Here is a 27328-nt window from a genome sequence, read left to right as displayed (position 1 = left end):
ATTTTCTTTTTGGGGATTTTCTTTCTTTTTTTTGGGTCACCCTGCCTCGGTGGGAAACGGCTGACTTGTTGAAAAAAAAAAAAAACCTGTATTATAAATAATTGCTTATTTATTGTAGCTAACCTGTTACCAATCTTCCTAATTTCTGTACTGTGTATCTTTTTCTTTACCGTCATTGTCAGTTCCTCCTTATATTTTCTTTAATTCTATCTTATGTTTTCTCATCTTTAAAATCCCTCTCCTTTGTTTCTGAAGCAGTGTTTATATTTTTACATATACAGCATTTCTTTCTCATTTAAAATGTGTGAAATCTGTCTTGTCTGTATGACAGTCAAACCGACATGTAGAACTGTTTGGAAAATTTTAGTGTTCCTTCAGAAATCTTACAACCTTCGAAGTCATTTGCAATAACTCAGATTGGACTCAAGCCCTTCCACCTGTGGAAAGGAAAGCTTCCATAGGAAACAAAAAATATAGATGATAAAGTGGAACCTCGGTTTTCGTTTGCCCTGGTTTTCGTCAAATTAGGTTTTCGATGACTTTTTTCATCAAAATTCTGTCCCAGTTTTTGTTCATCACCTTGGTTTTCGTTCGCTGTACTGAACATGTCCACCTGCCTGCACCCCCACAAAGCATCCCACGCACACGTTCCGAGTCAGTCTGGCTATGTTTCTTGTCGAGTGAATTTACCCTGTGCATTCATATGAAACATTTCGTAATAATCCATTGTTTTTTGTGCTTGTTTATTGAGTGAGACTGTTAAATAAGCCACCATGGGGCCAAAGAAAGTTCCGAGTACTAGCCAAGGAAATTACTTCAGAGGAGGAGGAGGAGAGTGGGAGGAATGTGCCTTCTTCAGTGATTAAGGACGTGTGCAGAGTGGAGTGAGCTGCAAAGTTTTGTGGAGAAATATCACCCTAACAAAGCTGTTGCAAGCTGTATCTGCAACATGTTCAGTGACAATGCCTTGTCTCATTTTAGGCAAATCTTAGAGACGCCGGAAACAGACCTCAGGACAGATTTTTTGTGTGACGGGTACAGTGACTCTTAAGCTGCTCCTAGTGCCAGTAAAAGACAAAGAAGGTAAGTAACCCCAGATAGGGACTTGATACCTGAAGTCCTTATGGAAGGAGATTCCCCTTGCAAACAATAACCTCTCCCCTCTTCGCCGTCTTCCATACACCAACAAGAGTCTTCAGTGAAGGTAAAGGTTATGTTAAATGTTCATTTATCCATTTCATTAGTCCTTTATATTTATTCCTCATTGTTTTCTGTATGTAAAACTGTAGTTATTCTCTATAAAATGTATTTTTTGTTAATACCTTTGGATGTCTGGAATGGATTAATTGGATTTACATTATTTCTTATGGGAAATATTGCTTCAGTTTTCATCGAATTCAGTTTTTGTCAGACTTTCTGGAACGAATTAAAGACGAAATGGGAAGTACAATGCCTGCACTCTAAGGGAGGGGTTCGGGACATTGGCAGTTTGGAGGGATATATTGTGTATCTTTATACGTATATGCTTCTAAACTGCTGTGTTCTGAGCACCTCTGCAAAAACAGTGATTATGTGTGAGTGAGGTGAAAGTGTTGAATGATGATGAAAGTATTTTCTTTTTGGGAATTTTCTTTCTTTTTGGGTCACCCTGCCTCGGTGGGAGCCGGCCGACTTGTTAAAAAAAAAATAAATTATAATAACAATAATAATAATAATAATAATAATAATAATTTTATTATGTTCACAAAAATAGGTAAATAATACTATTATTTATCCCCATAAGGGTATTTGTTTTAGTTTAGCTTGTTAAATTTTTATTTATTTTTAATTTGGTGACATATTCTTTATTTTCGGGTCACCCTGCCTCAGTGGGAAAACGCCGACATGCTAAAAAAATATTGAAAATAAAATAAATGTTTAATTAATAGTGTAGTACAGAGTACAGTATGTTACTTTCCACAGAATATGAGTTTTTAAATAATGGAGGCAAGACTAAGATAATTGTATCCTTTTTGTATTGTTGCATGTGTTGATACATTAAATATGATAAAACTAGTTTTATTTTCAAATAAATAATGTTTTATATGTATTACCCAAGACACTTTACCCTTTTTATTTTTAACATACTGGCCATCCCCCATCAAGGTAAAGTGACCCAAAATAGGAGGAAAGTCATACACCATCATACATTCAATCAGTGAATGAGTTTCTTCATTTTTGGGGTTACCCTACATCATTGGGAGATGTTAAAAAAATTACCCTTCAGACTAAGAAAATCAATACTCACTTCTGAATTACTTGTAATTGAGAACAAAGTTAATATGTATAGCACTGATTAGTTAATTATTAGTTTGTAGGATGGTAAGTTGCTGAAGAGTTACTTTTGTTTTAAACTTGGTTTACTGACTGAATGGTGTGGCAAGAATTAACCACTGCATTACTTGATGTATAATCTGCCTGAAATTTAAAATCTAATATGGCACTTCAGTGAGATGCATATTTAGTTTTCAATGGGTAAATGTCATTTTATATACTACCAATAGTTACAGTAAGTGTAACAAATCACATATTGCCATTATGCAAAGTTTAATTTCCATAGTTTGGAAATTAGGAGGAGGTGCAGGGTTACTAAATGTATTATCAACAGGGCTGAGGAGGGGTTGTTGAGGTGGTTCAGACATTTAGAGAGGATGGAGCAAACTAGAATGACGTGGAGTGTACAAATCTTTGGTGGAAGGATGGCAGGGCAGGGGTTGGCCTAGGAAAGGTTGGAGGGAGGGGGGGTAAAGGAAGCACGAGTGTGTTAGATAGAATATATATGAGGGGGAATGTGAGCAAAGTAACATGAAGGGATTCATGAAAACCGGTTAGCCAGACTCGAGTGCTGGAGGTGGAAAGTACATTGCCTGCTCTCTGAAGGAGGGGTGTTGATATGTGCAGTGTAGTGTAGGCATGCCTCTGGCAAGACAGTGATGGAGTGAATAATGATGAAAGTCTTTTTTTTCTTGGTCACCCTGCCTTGGTGGGAAACAGCCACTGTGTTAGTAAAAAATATATGAATATTTATATTTGAAAACATGCATTAATCCCACATAGGTCCTACAGTCATAATAATTTAAACAAACCAATACTGCCTTTTTTTTTTTTTAAGTTTTAATGTCTCTGCATATGTAAATAGGATAATTCCTTGCTCTACTTTTTACTGCTTCTGCTAATACTATTTCGTCTAGAGTTAAGTTTGTATGCATATATAAGTTTGGCAGACTTCTTCAAGCTCACCTTGCTGAGCTGTTGAAAGGTCAACATGCCAATCTGTTGCAAGCTCAACTTGCCAAGATGTTGCAAGGCCAACATGCCAAGCCATTTCAAGCTCAGTATTTCACTTTTTAAGGTTCATCATTACTAACTTGTCCATAAATTGTCAGCTACTGTACTGTACTTAAATATGCTAAATATGGCTTAAAAACTTACCTTGTCTACATGTATATATATATATATTCTTTCTTCTTTCAACATACCAGCCGTATCCCTCCAAGGTGGGGTGGCCCAAAAGGAAAAATGAAAGTTTCTCCTTTCAAATTTAGTAATATACACAGGAGAAGGGGTTACTAGCCCCTTACCCCCGGCATTTTAGTCGCCTCCTACGACACGCATGGCTTACGGAGGAAGAATTCTGTTCCACTTCCCCATGGAGGTATATATATATATATATATACATACATACATACATATATATATACATACATACATACATACTTTGAAATTTCAACTAACAGCAAGTTTCACTGGATAAGTTTCAACTACCAGCAACTTTTCATTTGTACAACCACTACATATCATTAAAAATTAAGTGTTGATAGACACACTGCTGACAGTCACTTAGGAAGACTAGGCTTTATTAAACATTGTTTTGCTTAAATGTCAACTAAAAATTATTGGATGTTTCACTGCAGGCTTTATTAGAGGTTTTGCATATGTGAGCTTTATTAAGGTCTTGATAATGCTTTTATAAATCACACATTTGAGTAAAACATTTAATCAGGGCTTGCCTTACTAAGAACCAATTTTAAACAGTTTTGTTGTACTGTATTTTTTAAGTTAAGTTAGATGTCCGCTAGCTAGTACATGTACATTATGAATTGTTATTGCCTCTATAGTTTTATGATACAATCTATTGTACCTCAAACTTATGTTATTAACTCTATTTTTATCATTGAAAATGCAACTAATACAATTATGATGAAATTTAGGAAATGGAGTTTTGGGTACTAACATGAAACTTGGATCTTGTTAAAAATTTTACTGTATTTCTCTCATAAATTATTGAAAGAGGAGCATTAATAGAGACCAATGTGCAGTTCATTGGAATATATTGCAGTTCAATAGCTTTTACTGCAGTCAGGTGTTTTATAATTTAATGTTGTACTGTGCCTGGTTATATAATGAGTGTGCAAGACATGACAGTATTATTATTGCATTCATAGGGGGGCGCTAAACCTGTAGGAGTCTTACAGCGCCTGGGGTAATGGGAAGCAGTCAGATTAAATTCGAGGAAGGGGAGGTCAGATCCAATTCCTTGAATCAAGAACCCCTCATTGGTGTCGAGGAACCTCCCTTAAGAGGAAGACATGGCAGTAGATTGGTAGTAAACAATACAAATTACACTGAATATCTTTTGTTACCTTTTCGTAGAGCAGTTCTTTCTTATAACTTTTATTTTTTAAATTTGAGAGCGATAAGAGGATTCCATTTAAACATTGCATGGATTGGTTGTTCAAATAAGGCAAATTGGTTAAATGAGCCAAATTGCTTTAAAAAAATTCTTTTATCTTGAGCATTGATAAATGTACAGTGGCCCCACATTACAGTGGACCCTCACCTAACGATATTAATTGGTATCCGAGAACGAATATCGTTAGGCGAGTTTTTTAGCGTTAGCCGAGGCAAAATGTTAGCATTAAAATGTATCGTTAGGCGAATTTAACGTTATGCGATGCATTCGTTAGGCAAGGGTCCACTTTAATATCGTATACTAATTTATTTTGCATTAAAACTTGTTTATTAACATAATTAAGTATTATTATTACAGGTGGGCCCCACTTATACAGCAGGTTAGGTTTTGGGCTGCTGTAAAGTGAATTATGTTAATGGGACGTACTAAACCCACGAGGGTCATACAGTACCTGAGGAATGTGAAGTGATCAAGTTTGATGCTAGGGAAGGGCAGGCCAGATGAGTTGGATCAAGTTCCCTCATTGGCATCAAGGCACCTCATTTGAGCAAGAGAAAAAAATGCTCTGATTCCCACCAGCCCTTCACCTTTGAAGGGTGTTAAGTGCAACAACATTAGGGTGAGTTTGCCTTCTAACCTACCTGCCAAATCATTTGGATGAGCTGTAAAAATGATGTAGAGGGACAGCAGGATGAGAAATAGCAGTCTTGAGATCTTCCAGAATTGGGTGATCTTTGCAGGCCTGGCCCCTCAAGGGAGGTTCCTTGATGCTGGTGAGAGGCTCTTGATCTAGGGAATTGGATCTGTGCTCTAGTTCCCTGAATTGAGCCTGAATGCTTTCCATCCCCCCCCCCCCCCCCAACATGCACTGTATAATCTTCTGAGTTTAGCACTCCCCCATGATTATAATAATTTGCAGGCCTGGATGCTCACCTCATGTTGCAATACACAAATCCCTATGATGTAATGCAGTAATAGAAATAATTTAACCTTATAGTTGAGGGCCACTACCTGTCAAGGAGGAAGATTTGATGCAGGCCAAGTATGGGAAATCTGCCACCCTGGACCCCTCAAGGGAGGTTCCTTGACGCTGGTGAGGGGTTCTCGATCTATGGAATTGCATCTGCTCCAGTTCCCTGAATTGAGCCTGAATACCTTCTATCCTTTCCCCATGTGCGCTGTATAATCCTATGGGTTTAGCGCTCCCCTATGATTATTATAATTGCTACCCTGGATTTATTTCCACATCAGGGTTCTCTGTTTGAATGTTCACCCTTGAGCTGAAATACCCAACTATCAAATATTGTAGTGCTAAAATGGAAAGGGTCAAGAGTCTGGGCAGCCCTCTGTAACCCCTCCTAGGTACGTGGAATCAGTGACCTATACAGAAGTCCTTTGTTTGTGCCAGCTATCTTGCTAGCAGCCAGAGTAGCAATATTCACTCTTCCTACATGAGGACTGTACCATAATCAGAGTTAGGTGCCAGGCTCATAGGAGATAAAGTATGCCAGAAATGGAAGGAAATCAGGTTTGATATAAGGTCACAGGTCCACTTTCTTGGCTCAAGACACCTTTGAGAGGCTTACCTGAGGAAATATACTAACATTGCCTGTTGGGTCAAAAGCAGTCCAACAAGTTACCTTTGCCCCAAAAGATTTATAAGCTATTAAAAGCAGTTTAGCTATTATGTTAATATTTTTTTTGGCAAAATATATTTAAGTTTATAAATCATGAAAGCAATTTAACAAATTAGCAACTTGCTTTGACATCACATATCTTCAGTGGCTAGTCACAAATAAACTGTCACATTATTATTATTAGCATGACACATAAAGGGAAGTTCTAAACCTCTAAGGATCATACAGTACCTGGGAATGGGATACCATTAGCATATTACTGGTGAGAAGGCTATCTGTTTATTTTGCATTTTATCATCCTTTCAGTTTGCAAATACTGCTCTGGTGGCCTGGTGGTTAACGCTCTCGCTTCACACGGTGAGGGCCTGGGTTCGATTCCCAGCCAGAGTAGAAACATTGGACGTGTTTCTTTCAACCTGTTGTCTATGTTCCCCATCAGTAAAATGGGTACCTGGGTGTTAGTCGACTGGTGTGGGTCGCATCCTGGGACACTGACCTAAGGAGGCCTGGTCACAGACCGGGCCGCAGGAGCGTTGACCCCTGGAACTCTCTCCAGGTAAACTCCAGGTATCCAGCTATCTGTTGATCTTTAAATTTGTTAGTAAAGCTCTGTTTAGCAGGACAAAAATTTGTCTCTTAAAACTGGAGACTAATGTGATGAATTATTAGTTCATGTGTTTTATCAATTATTATAATCAAAAAGAAGCGCTAAACCACAAGGGCTATACAGCGCTGCAGGGCAGGAAGGAAGCGAGGGTATCAGGTGGCAAAAGGGAGATGGATGAGTAATAGGTTACGGAGAACAGCGGGGCAGTGGATGGTGAAAGGGTAGAGGGCAGCAAGAGATTGAGGTAGAAAGGGCTGAGGGGAGTGCGAAAGGTATCATCATCAGAGTTTGTGGAGTAAATCAGTCGTTGTCAAGAAGTCAATGAGAGAGTCAGGATTAAAGGAGGGTCCATCAGCAAGAAGGGAAGGTAAAGAGAGAGTAGTAGAGCGGAGACGACGTTGGAGGTAAATTCTGCGTGCTCGTTGATAGAGAGGGCAGTCTAACAGAATGTGGCTAATCGATACTGGAACTTGACACTTCTCACAGAGAGGAACAGGGTGCCTCTCCATGAGATACCCATGAGTAAGACGAGTGTGGCCAATGCGAAGGCGGGATAGAGTAGTCTCCCAACCTCGGCACTGATGACAAGAAGACGGCCAGTAACCTATGCTCGGTTTAATAGAATGAAGTTTGTTACCGAGTAGAGTTGACCAACGTTGTTGCCAACAGGTGTGAAGGTGGGTAGCTATTACAGCAAAAATAGTCCAGAAATGGCACACCTCTATATGAAATTGGTAGGTCATGTACTGCTGACTGCACAGCAGTGTCTGTTCATTGCCCTGTATGTCAACATGACCAGGGACCCAACAAAAAACAGTATCTTTATGCTTGGTAGAGATACGGCGTGGCCAAAGTTGGATACGGAGAACTAGGGGGTGAGGTGTATCAAATTTCTGTATAACCTGTTGAGCACTAAGAGAGTCTGAGACAACCACAAATGATGACACAGGTATAGATGCGATACGAATAAGTGCTGTAAGAATGGCATACAATTCAGTAGTAAAAATGCTAGCCAAAGATGGTAAATCCCCTCGCACGACGCTGTCCGGAAACACTGCTTCGAATCCGACGCTGTCAGAAGACTTTGAGCCATCTGTGTACACTGCGATGGCATGAGAATGAGAGTGGAAGTGGACAAGAAAAAGAGAGCGAGAAGCCCCCATAGGCAGTTGGGCTTTCGAGCAAGGGAGTAAGAAAGAACAGACCCGAACAGCTGGAACTTCCCAGGGGGATAAGGAAAAGTGAGATGCTACATGAACATATAAAGGTGGTAACTGAAGGGAAGACAAGAGCAAATGTAGGTGAAGAGAGAAGGGACGGAGCAAACAGGGACGGCGAAGAAATAAAGAATGTCTACTAATATTGGTGACCATTCTATAAATGGAAGGATTGCAGAGATCATGAGAACGTACATAGTAGCGAAGGCAATGGGCATCACGGCGATCAGACAAGGATGGAACATTCACTTCTGCATAGAGGCTCTCAACAGGGGAAGAGCAAAAAGCACCAAGGCATAAACGTAATCCTTGGTGATGGATGGGGTTAAGGCTAGAGAGAGTAGCAGGAGAGGCCGCTGAATAGATCTGGTCACCATAATCGAGTTTCGATAAAATGAGGGCTGAATGTAGGCGAAGGAGAGTTCGACGATCAGCTCCCCATGAAAGATGAGCAAGGGTTTTAAGAAGATCCAGCCAGCTGTGACAAGTTGCCTTCAGAGAGGTAATGTGAGGTTTCCAGGATAACCTACGGTCAAAGAGAAGGCCTAGAAACCTGACTGTATCACGTTCAGGGATACGGGAGCCATAGAGGTACAAAGGATGATCGGAGATGACAGAGCATCTAGTGAAAGTAATTTGGTGAGTTTTGGTACTGGAAAATTTAAACCCATGCGTGGTGGCCCAATTGGAAACATGGTCGACTGCATGGTGGAGAGAAACTGTAATGAGATGAGTCAGCGCCTGCACAAGCAATAGCGAAGTCATCAACATAGAGTGATGACCAAATATTGGATGGAAGAACAGAGGCCAAATCATTTATAGCAAGGAGAAAAAGTGTTGTGCTCAGAACACATCCCTGAGGGACACCTTCAGCTTGGACAAAGTCCAGGGAGAGCACATTATTGACTCGAACACGGAAATGTCTGTCAGTTAAAAAGTTCTTAAGGAAGGATGGTAGATTGCCTCGGAGGCCTAAGGAGTGGGCTTGGGCCAAAATATTATACCTCCAAGTTGTGTCATATGCCTTCTCAAGGTCAAAAAATATGGCAATAACTGAGTGGTTATTCGCAAAGGCATTACGAACATACGTATCCAAGCGTAGTAAGGGGTCTATGGTAGATCGGCCCTTACGAAAGCCATATTGACTAGTGGAGAGACTGTTGTGTGTCTCTAAATACCACATTAAACGTCGATTTACCAGACGTTCCATCACTTTGCAAACTGCACTAGTAAGAGCAATGGGACGATAGTGGGAGGCATCATGTCCCGTAGTACCCGGCTTGCGGAAAGGGAGAACAATGGCAGATTTCCACAGCTGGGGAAGAACTCCTTGTGACCAAATAAGATTGAAGAGGTGTAAGAGGACTACAAGGGCTGACTGATGTAAATGTTGTAACATCCGAATATGAATGTCGTCAGGCCCAGCTGCCGATGATCGGCAAGCTGAGAGTGTTGCCTCCAGTTCCCGAAGTGTAAAAGGCACATTATACTGTTCTTCTCTGAGAGAAGAAAAGTCCAAGGGTACTAACTCTTTGGCAGACTTTGAGGAAATGTGGGGCATAGATGGAGCCCCCGGGAAATACGAACCAGATGAGTGCCAATTTCAATGGCAACATCAAGAGGGTTTGCTATATCAACACCGGCGACCCGTAGAACAGGAGCCGGGTCAGGAGAGTATTTACCACTCAGTTTCCTCACTTTTTTTTCCAGACTGCACTCATAGAGGAACCAGAGGTGATGGTGGAAACATAATCTCGCCAGCAAGTGCATTTAGCATCACGGATGACAGGGCGAGCAATCACACGCTTCTGCTTAAAATCAAGAAGTCTCTCATCGGTTCTATTGTACTGGTACCTGCCCCATGCAGCGCGTTTCAAACGTACTGCAAGAGCACAAGCAGGAGACCACCAAGGCACGCACTTCTGAGAATGCCTGAGGTTTGGGGTATAGAATGAGAAGCTGAGGTTAAAACTGATGTCGAGAAGAGGTGTATGAGCTCATCAATGGAGGATGAAGAAGGAACCTCACTAAAAGCAGTGAGTTGCGAGTAAAGGTCCCAATTTGCCCGATCAAATTGCCAGCGAGGGCTATGGAAAGGTGGTGAATATGAAGAAGTAAGAATGATTGGAAAATGATCGCTGTCATGTAAGTCCGGTAGAACAGACCAGGCAAAGTCTAGTGCAGTGGAGGAAGAGCAGACCGATAGATCGATGCAAGAGAGAGTATGAGTACGAGGATCAAAATGGGTGGGAGTACCCGTATTTAAAACAAGGAGGGGGTGAGAGGCGAGAAAAGCCTCCAACTGGATGCCACGCGAGTCACATTGAGACGCCCCTCAAAGGAAATGGTGGGCATTAAAATCGCCAAGTAACAGAAGTGGTGGTGGTAAGGATGAAACAAGTAAGGCAAAATCTGGGATAGAACATGCTCGAGTAGAAGAGAGATATAAAGAACATATTGTAAACCACTTATTCAAGTGGATACAGGCTGCAGTGTAATGCAGCGAGGTATGGACAAATAGTTGACAGTACGGAATATCATTGCGTAGAAGAAGGGCACTTTCATTAAAGGTCCCATCTGAGAAAGGATCCGAAGAATACAATAAATTATAGCCTGAGATAGGTTGGAAAACAGCTGAGTGTAATTTTGGTTTTTGTAAGCAAACGCCAACAGGGAAAAACCTGGAAAGCAACATCTGAAGCTCACCCCGATTACCCGAGGCTGTGGATATTCCACTGTAAATAGGCCATGATTGGCAACGAGGAAAATACCAGGAATCCGTAGGGAAGGGCACCTACGGACTAGAGGGGTTAGAAAAGTCTACGTGTGGTGGCATCAGAAGACGTTCAAGCAGAGAAGGAATGGAGCGTTGCGAAGAATGGAGTTGTGGAGATGGAGGAGAGGGAAGAGAAGGATCAGGAGGTGGATCAGTGTCCATTGAAGGTTTAGTCTCTGCAATATATTCTGAAATAGCGTCAAGTGTTTCTGAATTCAAAGACGTTGTATGGGAGACAATACTGGAAATAGAAGGAGGAGGGTGAGTAAAGATTGGGACAGTAATGGACTGTTCTAAAGTAGGGGGGGACGAAAGTGTGTTGGGAACTGGAGAAGAAGTGTAGGAGGGGACAGAAGAGGCAGAAACCTGGGAGGCGGCAGAAGAGGGAGAGACTCGGGAGGGGACGGGAGGGAGGCACAGAACGAGGAGGGGGGTGAACCTCCACACTTGTAATAGAGCCAGTGAGAGGGGAAGAACCAGGTACAGAGACTGGAAAGGTAAAATGTGGGGGCAGAAAAAGGGAAGAAGGGGGTAAGGAAAATTTGAGCAAAGGGGATTTTTTGGACTTCTGAGAAGTAGAGGGGCGATTGGTAGGTGTTGTACGAGATCTTGTTGATACCAGGGCTTGTGAGTGAGAACTCGAAGATGTCAGAACAGACTGAGGTGTTGAAGTAGGGACGTCTGAGCCCAGGACAGCAAAAGAATTAGATACAGAAGTGACTATGGGAGGGGTAACAACAGAGGAGGCTGCAGAAGATGGGACCCCAGAAGTGGGGGGACGTTTTGAAACACGAGAATAAGAAACACGGGGTAGTCTCCCTTGGAGGCGGAGATGAGAAACTGCCATAGCATAAGGGAGACCTGCTTCTTTGAGGCAACGGATTTCACGCTCATTTAAGTAGACCTGGCAACAGTGAGAGTACGAAGGGTGAGCCTCATGACAATTAAGGCAAGAGGGAGGTTGACTGCAAGACGTGTTAGAATGGTCGTCTGCACCACAGACTGGGCATTCAGCTATAGATCTGCAATATTTAGCTGGGTGAGCAAAACGCCAGGAATTTCTACACTGTTGCGGTGTAGGGATCACCTTTCGAACTTGTAACCGATGTCCTGCGACGTAAACAGAGGACTGGAGTTCATGGCTGTCGAAAGTTAATCGAGCCACATTGCAAGGGTATCGTCTCCGCCCGCGGTCAGGAAGGACATAAGTGTCTACTTTGAGGATTGGGAGATCCTGGAGTTCCATCTGTTCAAGAATGTCATTGCCACATGTCTGGAAATTCTGTTGAACTATGGTATGGGGCAGAATGACAGTACCACTACAAGAATTGAGAGAAAGATGTTTTTCAATAGTGATAGTAGTAGTATCGATATGCGAAAGGAGAGAAAGATCATGAGTTTGGGTAGCATTCTGGACAGTGACGATGCACGTACCGCTCTTGAGAGCATGAAATGAAATATCTCAACCAACATGGCGTAGGAACACTTTGCCAATACTACAGTCGGAAAGATAGGCAGTAGAAGTAGTCGGTCTTAAAGTAAAGAATTTAGTCCATTGTGTGGTCCGAAACTGAGCATGGAGAGGGAGTGCATGACGTGTCAGTCTTTTCCGAGTAGAATGGGAAGGTAACGAAGTAGTATCTTCAGGAGATTGTTGTTGGCGTTTAGAAGTGGGACCAGAGTTGGTCCGACGTGGGACGGGCTGGCGATTCGAAAATTGCCGCACCGTAGAGGGAGAGGCCAGAAGCATAGTCAAAGGAGGGCAGAGGTCAGACAAATCGGAGGAGTCAGTCGAGACGTCGGTACCTGAAGCTGGTGATGAAACAGCACCAGCAAGAGGTACAGGGGCATCAGGAGTATCCAAAGAGTGGTCAAAAAACGAGGCAGGGTCAGACCGGTGCGGTATCAGTAAGGGGCCCGGGGATAGCAGGTTCATGGATTAGGGCTTCCATGGTTAGGTTACTTTTTTCTTTTTGTTTTTAAGAAAAAAAAAAGAAAGAAGAAAAGAAATTATTTTTTTTTTTTATTATCACACTGGCCGATTCCCACCAAGGCAGGGTGGCCCGAAAAAGAAAAACTTTCACCATCATTCACTCCATCACTGTCTTGCCAGAAGGGTGCTTTACACTACAGTTTTTAAACTGCAACATTAACACCCCTCCTTCAGAGTGCAGGCACTGTACTTCCCATCTCCAGGACTCAAGTCCGGCCTGCCGGTTTCCCTGAACCCCTTCATAAATGTTACTTTGCTCACACTCCAACAGCACGTCAAGTATTAAAAACCATTTGTCTTCATTCACTCCTATCAAACACGCTCACGCATGCCTGCTGGAAGTCCAAGCCCCTTGCACACAAAACCTTCTTTACCCCCTCCCTAGGCCGACCCCTACCTCGCCTTCCTTCCACTACAGACTGATACACTCTTGAAGTCACTCTGTTTCGCTCCATTCTCTCTACATGTCCGAACCACCTCAACAACCCTTCCTCAGCCCTCTGGACAACAGTTTTGGTAATCCCGCACCTCCTCCTAACTTCCAAACTACGAATTCTCTGCATTATATTCACACTACACATTGCCCTCAGACATGACATCTCCACTGCCTCCAGCCTTCTCTTTGCTGCAACATTCATCACCCATGCTTCACACCCATATAAGAGCGTTGGTAAAACTATACTTTCATACATTCCCCTCTTTGCCTCCAAGGACAAAGTTCTTTGTCTCCACAGACTCCTAAGTGCACCACTCACCCTTTTCCCCTCATCAATTCTATGATTCACCTCATCTTTCATAGACCCATCCACTGACACGTCCACTCCCAAATATCTGAATACATTCACCTCCTCCATACTCTCTCCCTCCAATCTGATATCCAATTTTTCATCACCTAATCTTTTTGTTATCCTCATAACCTTACTCTTTCCTGTATTCACTTTTAATTTTCTTCTTTTGCACACCCTACCAAATTCATCCACCAATCTCTGCAACTTCTCTTCAGAATCTCCCAAGAGCACAGTGTCATCAGCAAAGAGCAGCTGTGACAACTCCCACTTTATGTGTGATTCTTTATCTTTTAACTCCACGCCTTTTGCCAAGACCCTCGCATTTACCTCTCTTACAACCCCATCTATAAATATATTAAACAACCATGGTGACATCACACATCCTTGTCTAAGGCCTACTTTTACTGGGAAATAATTTCTCTCTTTCCTACATACTCTAACTTGAGCCTCACTATCCTCGTAAAAACTCTTCACTGCTTTCAGTAACCTACCTCCTACACCATACACCTGCAACATCTGCCACATTGCCCCCCTATCCACCCTGTCATATGCCTTTTCCAAATCCATAAATGCCACAAAGACCTCTTTAGCCTTATCTAAATACTGTTCACTTATGTTTCACTGTAAACACCTGGTCCACACACCCCCTACCTTTCCTAAAGCCTCCTTGTTCATCTGCTATCCTATTCTCCGTCTTACTCTTAATTCTTTCAATAATAACTCTACCATACACTTTACCAGGTATACTCAACAGACTTATCCCCCTATAATTTTTGCACTCTCTTTTGTTCCCTTTGCCTTTATACAAAGGAACTATGCATGCTCTCTGCCAATCCCTAGGTACCTTACCCTCTTCCATACATTTATTAAATAATTGCACCAACCACTCCAAAACTATATCCCCACCTGCTTTTAGCATTTCTATCTTTATCCCATCAATCCCAACTGCCTTACCCCCTTTCATTTTACCTACTGCCTCACGAACTTCCCTCACACTCATAACTGGCTCTTCCTCACTCCTACAAGATGTTATTCCTCCTTGCCCTATACACGAAATCACAGCTTCCCTATCTTCATAAACATTTAACAATTTCTCAAAATATTCCCTCCATCTTCCCAATACCTCTAACTCTCCATTTAATAACTCTCCTCTTCTATTTTTAACTGACAAATCCATTTGTTCTCTAGGCTTCCTTAACTTGTTAATCTCACTCCAAAACTTTTTCTTATTTTCAACAAAATTTGTTGATAACATCTCGCCCATTCTCTCATTTGCTCTTTTTTTACATTGCTTCACCACTCTCTTAACCTCTCTCTTTATCTCCATATACTCTTCCCTCCTTGCATCACTTCTACTTTGTAAAAGCTTCTCATATGCTAACTTTTTCTCCCTTACTGCTCTCTTTACATCATCATTCCACCAATCGCTCCTCTTCCCTCCCGCACCCACTTTCCTGTAACCACAAACTTCTGCTGAACACTCTAACACTACATTTTTAAACCTACCCCATACCTCTTCGACCCCATTGCCTATGCTCTCATTAGCCCATCTATCCTCCAATAGCTGTTTATATCTTACCCTAACTGCCTCCTCTTTTAGTTTATAAACCTTCACCTCTCTCTTCCCTGATGCTTCTATTCTCCTTGTACCCCATCTACCTTTTACTCTCAGTGTAGCTACAACAAGAAAGTGATCTGATATATCTGTGGCCCCTCTATAAACATGTACATCCTGAAGTCTACTCAACAGTCTTTTATCTTCCAATACATAATCCAACAAACTACTGTCATTTTGCCCTACATCATATCTTGTATACTTATTTATCCTCTTTTTCTTAAAATATGTATTACCTATAACTAAACCCCTTTCTATACAAAGTTCAATCAAAGGGCTTCCATTATCATTTACACCTGGTACCCCAAACTTACCTACCACACCCTCTCTAAAAGTTTCTCCTACTTTAGCATTCAGATCCCCTACCACAATTACTCTCTCACTTGGTTCAAATTATTATTATTATTATAATCAAGGGGGAAGCACTAAACCCGGAGGATTATACAGCGCCTGGGGGGGGGGGGATGCGGAAGGCATTCAGGCTTAATTTGGGGAACTGGAGCACAGATCCAATTCCCTAAATCAAGAGCCCCTCACCAACATCAAGGAACCTTCCTTGAGGGGACTTGGTTCAAAGGCTCCTCTACATTCACTTATCTCCCAAAATCTCTCTCTCTCCTATACATTCCTCTCTTCTCCAGGTGCATACACGCTTATTATGACCCACTTTTCACATCCAACCTTTACTTTAATCCACATAATTCTTGAATTTACACATTCATACCCCTCAGGGAAGGTTCCTTGATGTTGGTGAGGGGCTCTTGATTTAGGGAATTGGATCTGTGCTCCAGGTCCCCGAATTAAGCCTGAATGCCTTCCACATTCCCCCCCCCAGGTGCTGTATAATCCTACGGGTTTAGCGCTTCCCCTTGATTATAATAATAATACACATTCATATTCTCTTTTCTCCTTCCAAAACTGATCCTTCAACATTACTGCTACCCCTTCCTTTGCTCTAACTCTCTCAGATACTCCAGATTTAATCCCATTTATTTCCCCCCACCGAAACTCCCCTAACCCCTTCAGCTTTGTTTCACTTAGGGCCAGGACATCCAACTTCTTTTCATTCATAACATCAGCAATCATCTGTTTCTTGTCAACCGCACAACATCCACGCACATTCAAGCATCCCAGTTTTATAAAGTTTTTCTTCTCTTTTTTTAGTAAATGTCTACAGGAGAAGGGGTTACTAGCCCATTGCTCCCGGCATTTTAGTCGCCTCATATGACACGCATGGCTTATGGAGGAAAGATTCTTTTCCACTTCCCCATGGACAATAGAAGAAATAAAGAACAAGAGCTATTTAGAAAAAGGGGAAAAACCTAGATGTATGTATATATATATATATGCATGTGCGTGTCTGTGAAGTGTGACCAAAGTGTAAGTAGGAGTAGCAAGATATCCCTGTTATCTAGCGTGTTTATGAGACAGAAAAAGAAACCAGCAAAAAAAAGAAAAAGGGAGAACGGGGAGGAATAGTTCCTAGGAGGAACGAAAGGGCCGGTAATCACCCTCTGCGCCCAAGAGGACTTCAACACTGCAAGTAGTGCAGATGCGGCATGGAACCTGTGCCATACCCTACACTTCATGCCAGTAAACCAGCAATCCAGGATAGCAACCTCACATCTGCCGAGCTACCTCGGTGGACAAAAGAGAGGGCGGCCGGATATCCGCCACAAAGCATACCTCCTTTGGCCACCACCCCCGGAATCCGAAAGGCGGCCTCCAGAGATACACCCGTTGCCCAAAAGACACCCAAAGCCACCCCCCAGAAGACCGGAGAGGGAATGGGATATCCCCAGGTGATCCAGATTCCACGGCAAACTACACCACCGCCAAGAACCTCAACGGAATGGGATTGACCCCGGTACTCTTCCCCCTACCTAGGAACCAGTAGGCCTGTGGGAAGAATCCCAAAGGCGAAAAAGAGGAAGGGAATAAGGGATTGACGGGGGGCAGGAGGGGGAAAGGAAAAAGGGAGGATGGGATAGGGAAGGGGGGATTGGGGGTAATTAGGTTCAGTCTGAGGAAGGAGACCAACAGGTCTAATTCCTCAGACCAAGAGCCTCTTCACCATGCCAGGGAGCCCCCTTGAAGAGGTAATCTTCCTAAGATCATGTTAAGATTTTATATCATTCTTTTCTATTTTTGTTCCGGTATGCTGTATAGCCCTTGTGGCTTAGCGCTTCTTTTTTTATTATAATAATAATAATAATAATAATGTTCCGGTATCATTCAGGTATTTGATTTATCCAAGCGGCAGATGGCAACCACAGCTATAACCAGTGCTGCAGTTTATATGCTAATTTTAGCAATACTGTGAGCATGATAATTTTAAAGAATCTTTATACCCTAGATATTTAATAGATGTACAGGTCCCAAAGCAGAATGCAAATATTGTACCTTATCATGATGATTAAAAAAAAAAGGAGAGAATATTTCCAATCCTCTATTTGATACGTAAATGGCAAGAAAACTTTAGAATTCATCAGTATATTCTTACAAGATTACACCCAAGCTCCTGGATATGACTAAAAAAAGACAAATTATGTTAAGATTTTATAAGCTAAAGTATATAAAAAATAAACTAATGTGGAGGAGATACTGCTCATGCCGCCTTACACATGGCACAGGTTCATATTATTAATCTAGAAATCAAATACTATCTGTAATCATTAAAGTATCCTAATGACATTCGCTATAGAAACTCCTCCATACTTTATATCTGGTTAACATATAAAATCAAATAAGCACCTAGTAAACGTACAGGTACTAAATAACTTAGCAAAATGTTACAATTATATAAATAATCTTATAAACTGAGCTGGTAACTACGAAGTACACACAAATGAAAAAATATAAAAATTCCAGTTCTAGTAAAGCAATATTGTGCCTAATACACACTATCACAAGATCCATTATAAAGAGTTTGCTAGCTATTCCCTCCATCTTAAATAACTGAAAATGAGACAATATCCCATCTGCAATGTCTTACAGATATTGGTAAAAAACATCCTACCAAACACTGTAATGTACCGACATAAATATAACAAATAGTGACTGACTCTTTCATAGTCCCTTAACATTTTTGTGCTAAAATTATACTGTACTGACAAAAAATACAATATTGCTTTAATTCTTGAATATCTAAGGCAGGAGTCCTTGAATTTATCACAATTGTGAGGTGGCAGGGAAGGATAAAATACAAGTATATAATATAGTATGCTCCTCTAGTTTATCTAGAGCACAATTACATGTATGACCTACACTTTGACATAATAACTGTCAAAAGGTAGTTTACAGTAGCTATTAATAACAGGATGCTTCCTACAAGCTTATATATTTATTGAGACACCAGCACTTAAAATTACATGTACTGAAATATCTAAACAGTAACATAAGTGACAAAATAAAAATAAGAACAAACTATTCCAAACCTTAAGTGATAATTAATATAACTAATACTGAGATGAAAACTGGACCACAGAGACAAATTTCCAGGGAACACTAGCCTGTCTATGCTACAGTGGGCACTAACTTACCACTGTTTTAGTGCACAGCAGAGAAAGAGATCATCAGGACAAAAGATATACAGTAGTCATATATTTGACAATTTAAATATCACAAGATATATATCAGTGTAAAGATGACTTAAAGATGCAATGAAATAAGCGTGTTCCTAACATCCACTTCACAAGACAAAAGGTGAAGAATAAACAGCTTCCTACAGCAGGCATACATCTGTCATGTTTTTGAGAGTATTCAGTATTCACTAATGAGATTTATAGAAACCTAAACTGTCCCAGCTAAGTGCAATACTGGGATCCTTACTCTCCCAGGAAGTTGATTATGGATTTTCCTGTATGGTTCACAACTCGGTATTGATTGTCAGTTATTTAGTGATTTGTCTAGTACCTGTACATATTAATGCAACATCAAAAGGCATGAGTTAACCAAAACAAATATACTAACATAAGGTGTCCTAAACAGAAAATGCAATTTAATATCTATCAATTTATATATTGTTGATGCACTGTATTAAAACTTGGATGGTTTGTGGCAAATCCTTCCCCAATGCTTTTGTAATTAACCATTACCACACTTGAGGGTAACAAAAGTCTACAAGTATACTTCTTCCTCACTGTGCAGTCAACAAATGAATAATTTCACTTGTGCAAAGTTTATTTTTAACAAGTTTCACTAAACAAAGTGAGAAACCCATACTGTTCAGTATAACTGGTGTCAAGTAACTTACGCATGTGTAAAGCTATGCAAAACAAGGGAGATATACAACTAGAAACATTTGTTGGGACATCTGCATGTTGGATAGTTATAAATTATCCAGTATATTTGTAAATTACTAACTACTTGCACTACAAAACATATGTGTATGAGCATAAGTAGTAACTACTTGCACTACAAAATATATATGCATGAGGGTAATGCTAACAGCTACAAGATATAAAGACTATATACAGAACAAGCTTTTATTGGAGCAATGTTTCACTTAGAGTAGAGCTTTATTAAGTCATACAGAGGATAATTTTTATACATGTATATACACCTAGAAAGTGAGACAAAAAATAATATAACATGACATGCAGAGAAAGAAAAATAAAGGATGGATCATATGCCAGGTCCTGATGATATGGGTGGCAGAACACTGCAGTTGGTCTACTGGTCCATTATTTGGTTTGAACTGCTGCATGATTATGGGCTTTGCTTTTCCCATGGCACAATTTACAATGGAAAAACTGGGACATAATCAAACAATAGTTCAAACCTAATGATGGACCAGTAGGCCGACTGCAGTGTCCATCACTCACATCAGATCCTTTTACTTTCTCTGCAGGACACCTTACATTATTCTCATCACATTTTCCAAGAGTATGCACGTGTAAAATGTATGACTTGATAACCCTGACCTCAAGTGAAACATTATTCGAGTACACTAAAAGCTTCTGCATACTGTGTCTTCATGCCCATACTAAACAATATAACTGAAAAAAACACAAGGGCTGCTCATCCAATAAGCACAGGGAAAAGAAAGCAGATGTTAGGAACGAAGGTGAGATGCGAAATGGTACAAGCAAGAGGACACAATGAAAGATATATATAGATAATGTCAGCAATTCCTGAAGAGTAGAAATAGAATTTGAATCTTAAAAAAAAAAAAAAGGATGTGGGGGGGGGGGGGGGGAAGAGAGCTTAAGCATGCATGTGGCTGGAGTTACCCCCGGTCAATGGCAAAAGAACATTTCTTTAATAGCACTGCTTTCACAAGTGAAGTCAATCTGTTACTACCTACTAGTATGAAACCCAAACTCTAATATTTCCAACCTTTATGATCAGTTCAAAACCATGTTTCATTCATTACAAAATGAAATTTGTGTGTTACAAAACAATCTAATTAAAAGCTTTCAATTATATGATGCATCTATTACAATAATGCATTACACAGTAATAAAATTCAGGCTTTATCTACATTTCTCAATTCCAGGTGGCAAACTACACATTAATTACATTATGACAAGTTTCCAGCAAACAGAATCAGCAAATACTATGTTCAATATTACTGAAGTGTAAGCAGTAGTAGCATTCATAAGTATTCTGAGATATTAATTTTCACAAATTTCACTCAAAATTTGATAGAATTTTCTACTTGTATCTGCTATATATGAACCTCTCTAAAGCTTAATTTTATTTGCATTATTAAAAGAAACATCTTATGCCTTATGGAACTAAAACATTCACCTTTTAATTAAATAATCTATACTGGCTTCAAGTTTCTAAACTCTTTTTCCCTTATACAGTACTTACATATTTTTTTAATTAGTCAGAGAGAATATCTATAAACTTAAATTCTGTAAATTGAAATTTTTAATGCTACAATCCTGATATGCATATTTTTGTTATTTTTAAGAAATAGTGTACAGTACATACTTTAAATAATACTCATCTTGACTTGACATATTTTCCAGGGCTTAGTACTTAATGAAGTTTTTATGCCTGCTAACCACTTCCTCTACAATTAATTTCTCTATTTCAGTTTTTTCAGCTTTCTGGTGCTCCATCAACCTTAGGAGACTACTCTCTTTTTCCGTCACAAATGTCACTTCTTCCCGACGAGTTTGCAGCAAGTTGCCAATTACCAGATCATGTTTGTATTTTCTAAGTGATTCTGTTGCCTTTTCAATGAGCTTTTTTTCATCAGTTTCTAATTTGAAAGACACAACAAAGAGTTCTGGCCCCCACACTGAAACAAGTGGACTTAACATCTTAGGGACTAGATGGAGAGTAACTGTAAGTGGACCCGACGCAGACTGAATTTTGTGTTCAGCCATTTTATCTGTTTACAAGAAGGAAAGGGTACAAAACATTATTAATGTAAAATGATGCCTATTTTTCTCATGGGTATGTTAATTCAAGGTCATTTTAAATTTATAACTAACAGGTACACAAAAATACCACAAGAAGCATCATAGTGTTTAAAACATGTACTGTATCCTGAAGAAATATTTCATTATTCCTTTAAAAGTATAATAAAATGATGAATTCCTCTTTCAGTTTTACTTCAAATTTAGCATATAAAAAATTCTGAATATGCAATGGACAAAACAGATATTTAAATGATGGTTATAAGTTTTTTTTTTTTCAACAAGTCAGCTGTCTCCCACCGAGGCAGGGTGACGCAAAAAGAAAGAAAATCCCGAAAAAGAAAATGCTTTCATCATCATTCAACACTTTCACCTCATTTATACATAATCACTGTCTTTGCAGAGGTGCCCAGATACAACCGTTTAGAAGCATATATAAAGATATATAACGTCCCTCCAAACTACCAATATCCCAAACCGCTCCTTTAAAGTGCAGGCATTGTACTTTCCATTTCCAGTACTCAAGTCCGGCTATATAAAAATAACCGGTTTCCCTGAATCCCTTCACTAAATATTACCCTGCTCACACTCCAACAGCTCGCCAGGTCCCAAAAACCATTTGTCTCCATTCACTCCTATCTAACACACTCAGGATATAAGAAACTTTTGTCACCCTACCTTGGAGGGAAATGGCCAGAGTTAAAAAGTACAGTAAACCCTCGATATAGCAAACTAATAAGGGGATTATTCAAGTGTCCAATAAATAAAAACTGTTAAAAATAATGTAAAAAGAACTAAAGTACTCCATCATTTGCTTAATATAGAGCTGCACAAATAATTTGGAGGTATACTGCAACAAACATTGAAAATGAGTTGAAAGTACAATTTAACCAGTGGATTTTGCCCAAAATTTTAAGTTCATTATATTGAGGGTTTACTGTAAACTAAACTGAAATAGATACATCTGACAAAAATCCCATGGAGGAAACAAAATGATAATGTGCTCCATTCTGGATCATTATTAAGTAATATCTTGGGACTTAATAGTGTTTTCTTAAGTGTGGATTATTTGTGAAATGTTTCAGGTATGAGACTGTGGTAAGACAGAAAATATACATGAGAAAAGTGCTTTGATAAAAAAATCTTAGTGAGTACATATTATAAGTTATGACCAGGCATCACAAACTGGCTAGACATACAACAGATTCATAAGATTCAGCATTTGAGTTAATGGAGTGATGCAATAATTACCATTACTTAATATTTACAAACTGAAAAATTCTAGCTTTACCTTGTGGAATGTAGAAATCTGAGACTGCTGCAGCTAGATACAGAAGAGCCTTAGGGGCTCGCTGTTGTAAACATTGAGTGGTTGCACGCAGTAGCCACAGGTAGTCAGAGAGTGTTGTGAAGGTCAACCAGAGAATTCGGCTCTCTGACTTGACACGCTGATAGTCTTGCCATATTGGGTGAACCTAGAGAGTGTACACTTATTCAAGTCTTAGACATATTTTCTTTCTGTATATCAATGCTCTATGAAGTAAACCCATTGTGAGGCATCATAAAATGTCAACCTAGACTTCACAATGACTGTATGGTGGTGATATCAGACCCAAAAATTTGTTGATTTGTAAAAGCTCAGCCAGCTGGGATCATAGTATGGTATATCTCTGAAAGAATGACAGCCATGGTTTATATCTATGAGGCCTCTTTCTTAAAGGGTTCTAACATAAAGAAACAAACTTAACCAGTAAAATTATTAAGCTATCAGCAATACATTATCACACTATGATTAAAGATTCTTAGTACTTTGGCAAAAAGTGCCCAAAGTTTTCTGAAAGTTGAGTTTCAGGTTCACTGAAGCAGCTACATAAGCATGAGCTACCAATTTCATGTCACTGCACCAATGTAGCAGTTCAGAGAGAATGCTCGACTAGACTGCTAACTTTTAAGAGTTCATAAACATTTCATTGTAATCTGTAAAGGAATAAGGAAATAATTGTAAAAGCAAACCATACCCGGCCGGGATTGAACCTGCGGTCAGAGAGTCTCAAAACTCCAGACCGTCGCGTTAGCCACTAGACCAGCTAGCCACAATAAGATTCGTCCAACTAGGTATATTTCTACACCATAGGAAGGTTAGCACAGGCACCACTGTGACCACAAATGCAAGTTTTTACAGACGAATCTCCAGTTAGCGTGGCCGTGACGAACTCTAGCTCAAGTCCCCTCACTGCCGTCAATATGACTCACGAAATCGTAATGACACGATTGCAAACAAATCATACCCGGCCGGGATTGAACCCGCGGTCAGAGAGTCTCAAAACTCCAGACTGTCGTGTTAGCCATTAGACCATGATAGACCATGAGTCATGTTGACGGCAGTGAAGGGACTTGAGCTAGAGTTCATCATGGCCACGCTAGCTGGAGATTCGTCTGTAAAAACTTGCATTTGTGGTCACAGTGGTGCCTGTGCTAACCTTCCTATGGTGTAGAAATATACCTAGTTGGACGAATCTTATTGTGGCTAGCTGGTCTAGTGGCTAATGCGACGGTCTGGAGTTTTGAGACTCTCTGACCGCGGGTTCAATCCTGGCCGGGTATGGTTTGTTTGCAATCGTGTCATTACGAATTGTAAAAGCAGTCAAGAAGAACCCATAGAGAAAACCCATAGTGTTTTTATATTTTCTTCCAAGTCAATGGATCCTCAATAATTTCATAGCAAGTGGCACTCATAAAATAAACTTAGTGCCCTGCATTGTCAGGTTGGGCCACTATGGTATATATGTATGTATATGTCAATGTGCATATGCACACAAGTGGTTGATATTATTCATTTTGCATCACCAAACAGAATAAATGTACCCTGTCAATTCTGCTGAACTGTGAATAAATTGTAGTTAGTAATTTTTAAAATTAAAAAGAAACTGAAGAGCACATATGCAAAACATTAATGAAATGCAATTTCTCTACAGAAATTAAACATAGAAAAAATCACAAACTCTGTCCTTGACCTGAATAAAGGAATTGGTAAAAAAATATAAATGCACATCATTTCACACATTCTAAAAGAAAATACTAATGGATCTTTGCCCAAAAAATGTCCTTTACTATATTATTCTTCTTTCAATGCACCGGCTATATCCCACTGAAGCAGGGTGACCTAAACAGAAAAACAAAAGTTTTTCTTTATTAATTTAGTAATGTATGCAGAAGGGATTACTAGCCCCTTGCTCCCAGCATTTTAGTCGCCTTTTACGACATGCATGGCTCACGGAGGAAGAATTCTGCTCCACTTCCCCATGGAGCCTTTACTATATATCTAAATAAAAAATTAAAGAACCACGTCAAACTATTCATAATTTTATAAAAGTACAATATATATACCTGTATATAGTCCAATTGTATAACTGGACTACTACTGAGAGTAAGAAACCTTGGCACAGATCTTTCAAACGAAAGTGTGTGTCCTCAGTTCATAAAAGCAAATGGACATGAAAAGTTGCTAGGCCAGGGTTCGACTGAAACAATGGGGCAGCTATAAGAACCATGAACCAGATAAATGGACAAGAATGCCAAGTGTGAATTTGTTTCATAATGATTAAAATGCTTAAGATCTACTAAGTATAACAAATCTATTACAGTGGACCCTCGACCAACGATGGCATCGATTAACGATAAATCCGACCAGCGATACATTTTAACGCAAAAATTTTGCCTCGATTAGCGCTAAAAAACTCGACCAACACTATTCGTTCAGTCTGAGACGCGTCCACTTCTGGCCAGTGTTTACAAGCCAGCCAGCCACCGCGGTCGCTTCCAAGCATACAATCGGAACATTTCATATTATCACAGCCTTTTTAGTGATTGCACCTGCAAAATAAGTCACCATTGGCCCCAAGAAAGCTTCTAGTGCCAACCCTACAGCAAAAAGGGTGAGAATTACTATGGATATGAAGAAAGCGATCATTGCTAAGTATGAAAGTGGAGTGCGTGTCTCCAAGCTGGCCAGGCTGTACACAAAACCCCAATCAACCATCGCTACTATTGTGGCCAAGAAAACGGCAATCAAGGAAGCTGTTCTTGCCAAAGGTGCAACTATGTTTTCGAAACTGAGATCGCAAGTGATAGAAGATGTTGAGAGACTGTTACTGGTGTGGATAAACGAAAAACAGATAGCAGGAGATAGCATCTCTCAAGCGATCATATTTGAAAAGGCTAGGAAGTTGCATGAGGATTTAATTAGAAAAATGCCAGCAACTAGTGGTGATGCGAGTGAATTTAAGGCCAGCAAAGGTTGGTTTGAGAGATTTAAGAATCGTAGTGGCATACATAGTGATAAGGCATGGTGAGGCTGCCAGTTTGGACCAAAAAGCAGCTGAAAAATATGTGCAGGAATTCAAGGAGTACATAGACAATGAAGAATTGAAACCTGAACAAGTGTTTAATTGTGACACTGACAATGTTGTGAAACACTTTAGGAATGTCATAAAGAAACGGGAGGTACAGGCCTCTATGGACAGGTATGTTGTGCGACAGAGGTCCAGTGACTCTCAAGCTGGTCCTAGTGGCATTAAAAGAAGAAGGGAAGTAACCCCGAAAAAGGACTTGCCACCTCAAGTCCTAATGGAAGGGGATTCCCCTTCTAAACACTAACACCATCAACACTCTCCCCTCCTCCCATCCCATCAATCATCACTAGATCTTCAATAAAGGTAAGTGTCATGTAACTGTGCATGTCTTCTTCAGTTTGTGTGTATTAAAATTAATATTTCATGTGTTAAAATTTTTTTTTTCAATACTTTTGGGTGTCTTGCACGGATTAATTTGATTTCCATTATTTCTTATGGGGAAAATTAACTTGACTAACGATAATTTTGACTAACGATGAGCTCTCAGGAACGGATTAATCGTGTCAGTCGAGGGTCCACTGTACTTAATAAATATACATAAAATATAAACAAAGCAACTGTCTCACAAGAGACAGTACTGTGGATTTTTTTTTTTCATCAAACCGGCCATATCCCACTGAGGCAGGGTGACCTAAAACGAAACACAAAAGCTTCTCGTTTTAAATTTAGTAACATACGGAAAAAGGGGTTACTAGCCCCCTTGCTCCCGGAATTTTAGTCGCCTCTTATGACACGCATGGATAATAAAGGAAGAATTCTGTTCCACTTTCCCATGGAGAAGTACTGTACATGTCTATCTAAAAATATAGTCTGGCAGCATTTCCAGAAAACTGCTGGACTTGTGGAGGCAAGGTGGACCCACATTATCTTTCAAGTATCATCACCCTCTTGGAGTTGTAAGCATTTTTAGATTTAAACAGAATCATTTAATGAAATATGGCAGCTAATGATGAATCTAAATTTCAGTTCAGTGCATGTCTGCCTTATCTAAAGCTAAAACACAGCTGTATGATGCAAACAACACATATAGTAAACCTTTGATTTAATAGACTAATAGAAGGAAGGTGGTGATGGGTTATGGTGATTGTGGAGGGCAGAGACGAGACTGTTTCATCATGACTGTAACAACAATGGACAATGCTGTAACCAACATACTTTGTTCATTGTTTCTGAA

General features: G+C 40.0%; 1 protein-coding gene across 3 annotated transcripts in view; it reads right to left on the bottom strand.

Moving 5' to 3' along the window:
* Positions 1-17838: 17838 nt before the first annotated feature.
* Ppcs (phosphopantothenoylcysteine synthetase) overlaps positions 17839-27328 on the bottom strand; it is a 20581-nt gene continuing 11091 nt past the window's right edge. For all 3 annotated transcript variants that reach the window (XM_070089390.1, XM_070089392.1, XM_070089391.1), the window contains 2 exons: positions 23034-23217; positions 17839-21714 (listed from right to left, as the gene is read on the bottom strand). In XM_070089390.1, the coding sequence (XP_069945491.1) occupies positions 21350-21714; positions 23034-23217 (549 nt within the window). In that variant the 3' untranslated portion in view covers positions 17839-21349. The remainder of the gene's footprint in view (positions 21715-23033; positions 23218-27328) is intronic.

Source organism: Cherax quadricarinatus, chromosome 28 (assembly GCF_038502225.1).
Source record: "Cherax quadricarinatus isolate ZL_2023a chromosome 28, ASM3850222v1, whole genome shotgun sequence".
Lineage (NCBI taxonomy): Eukaryota > Metazoa > Arthropoda > Malacostraca > Decapoda > Parastacidae > Cherax > Cherax quadricarinatus.
Note: the sequence above shows the minus strand (reverse complement) of the source record. Positions and strands in the feature narration are given on the sequence as shown.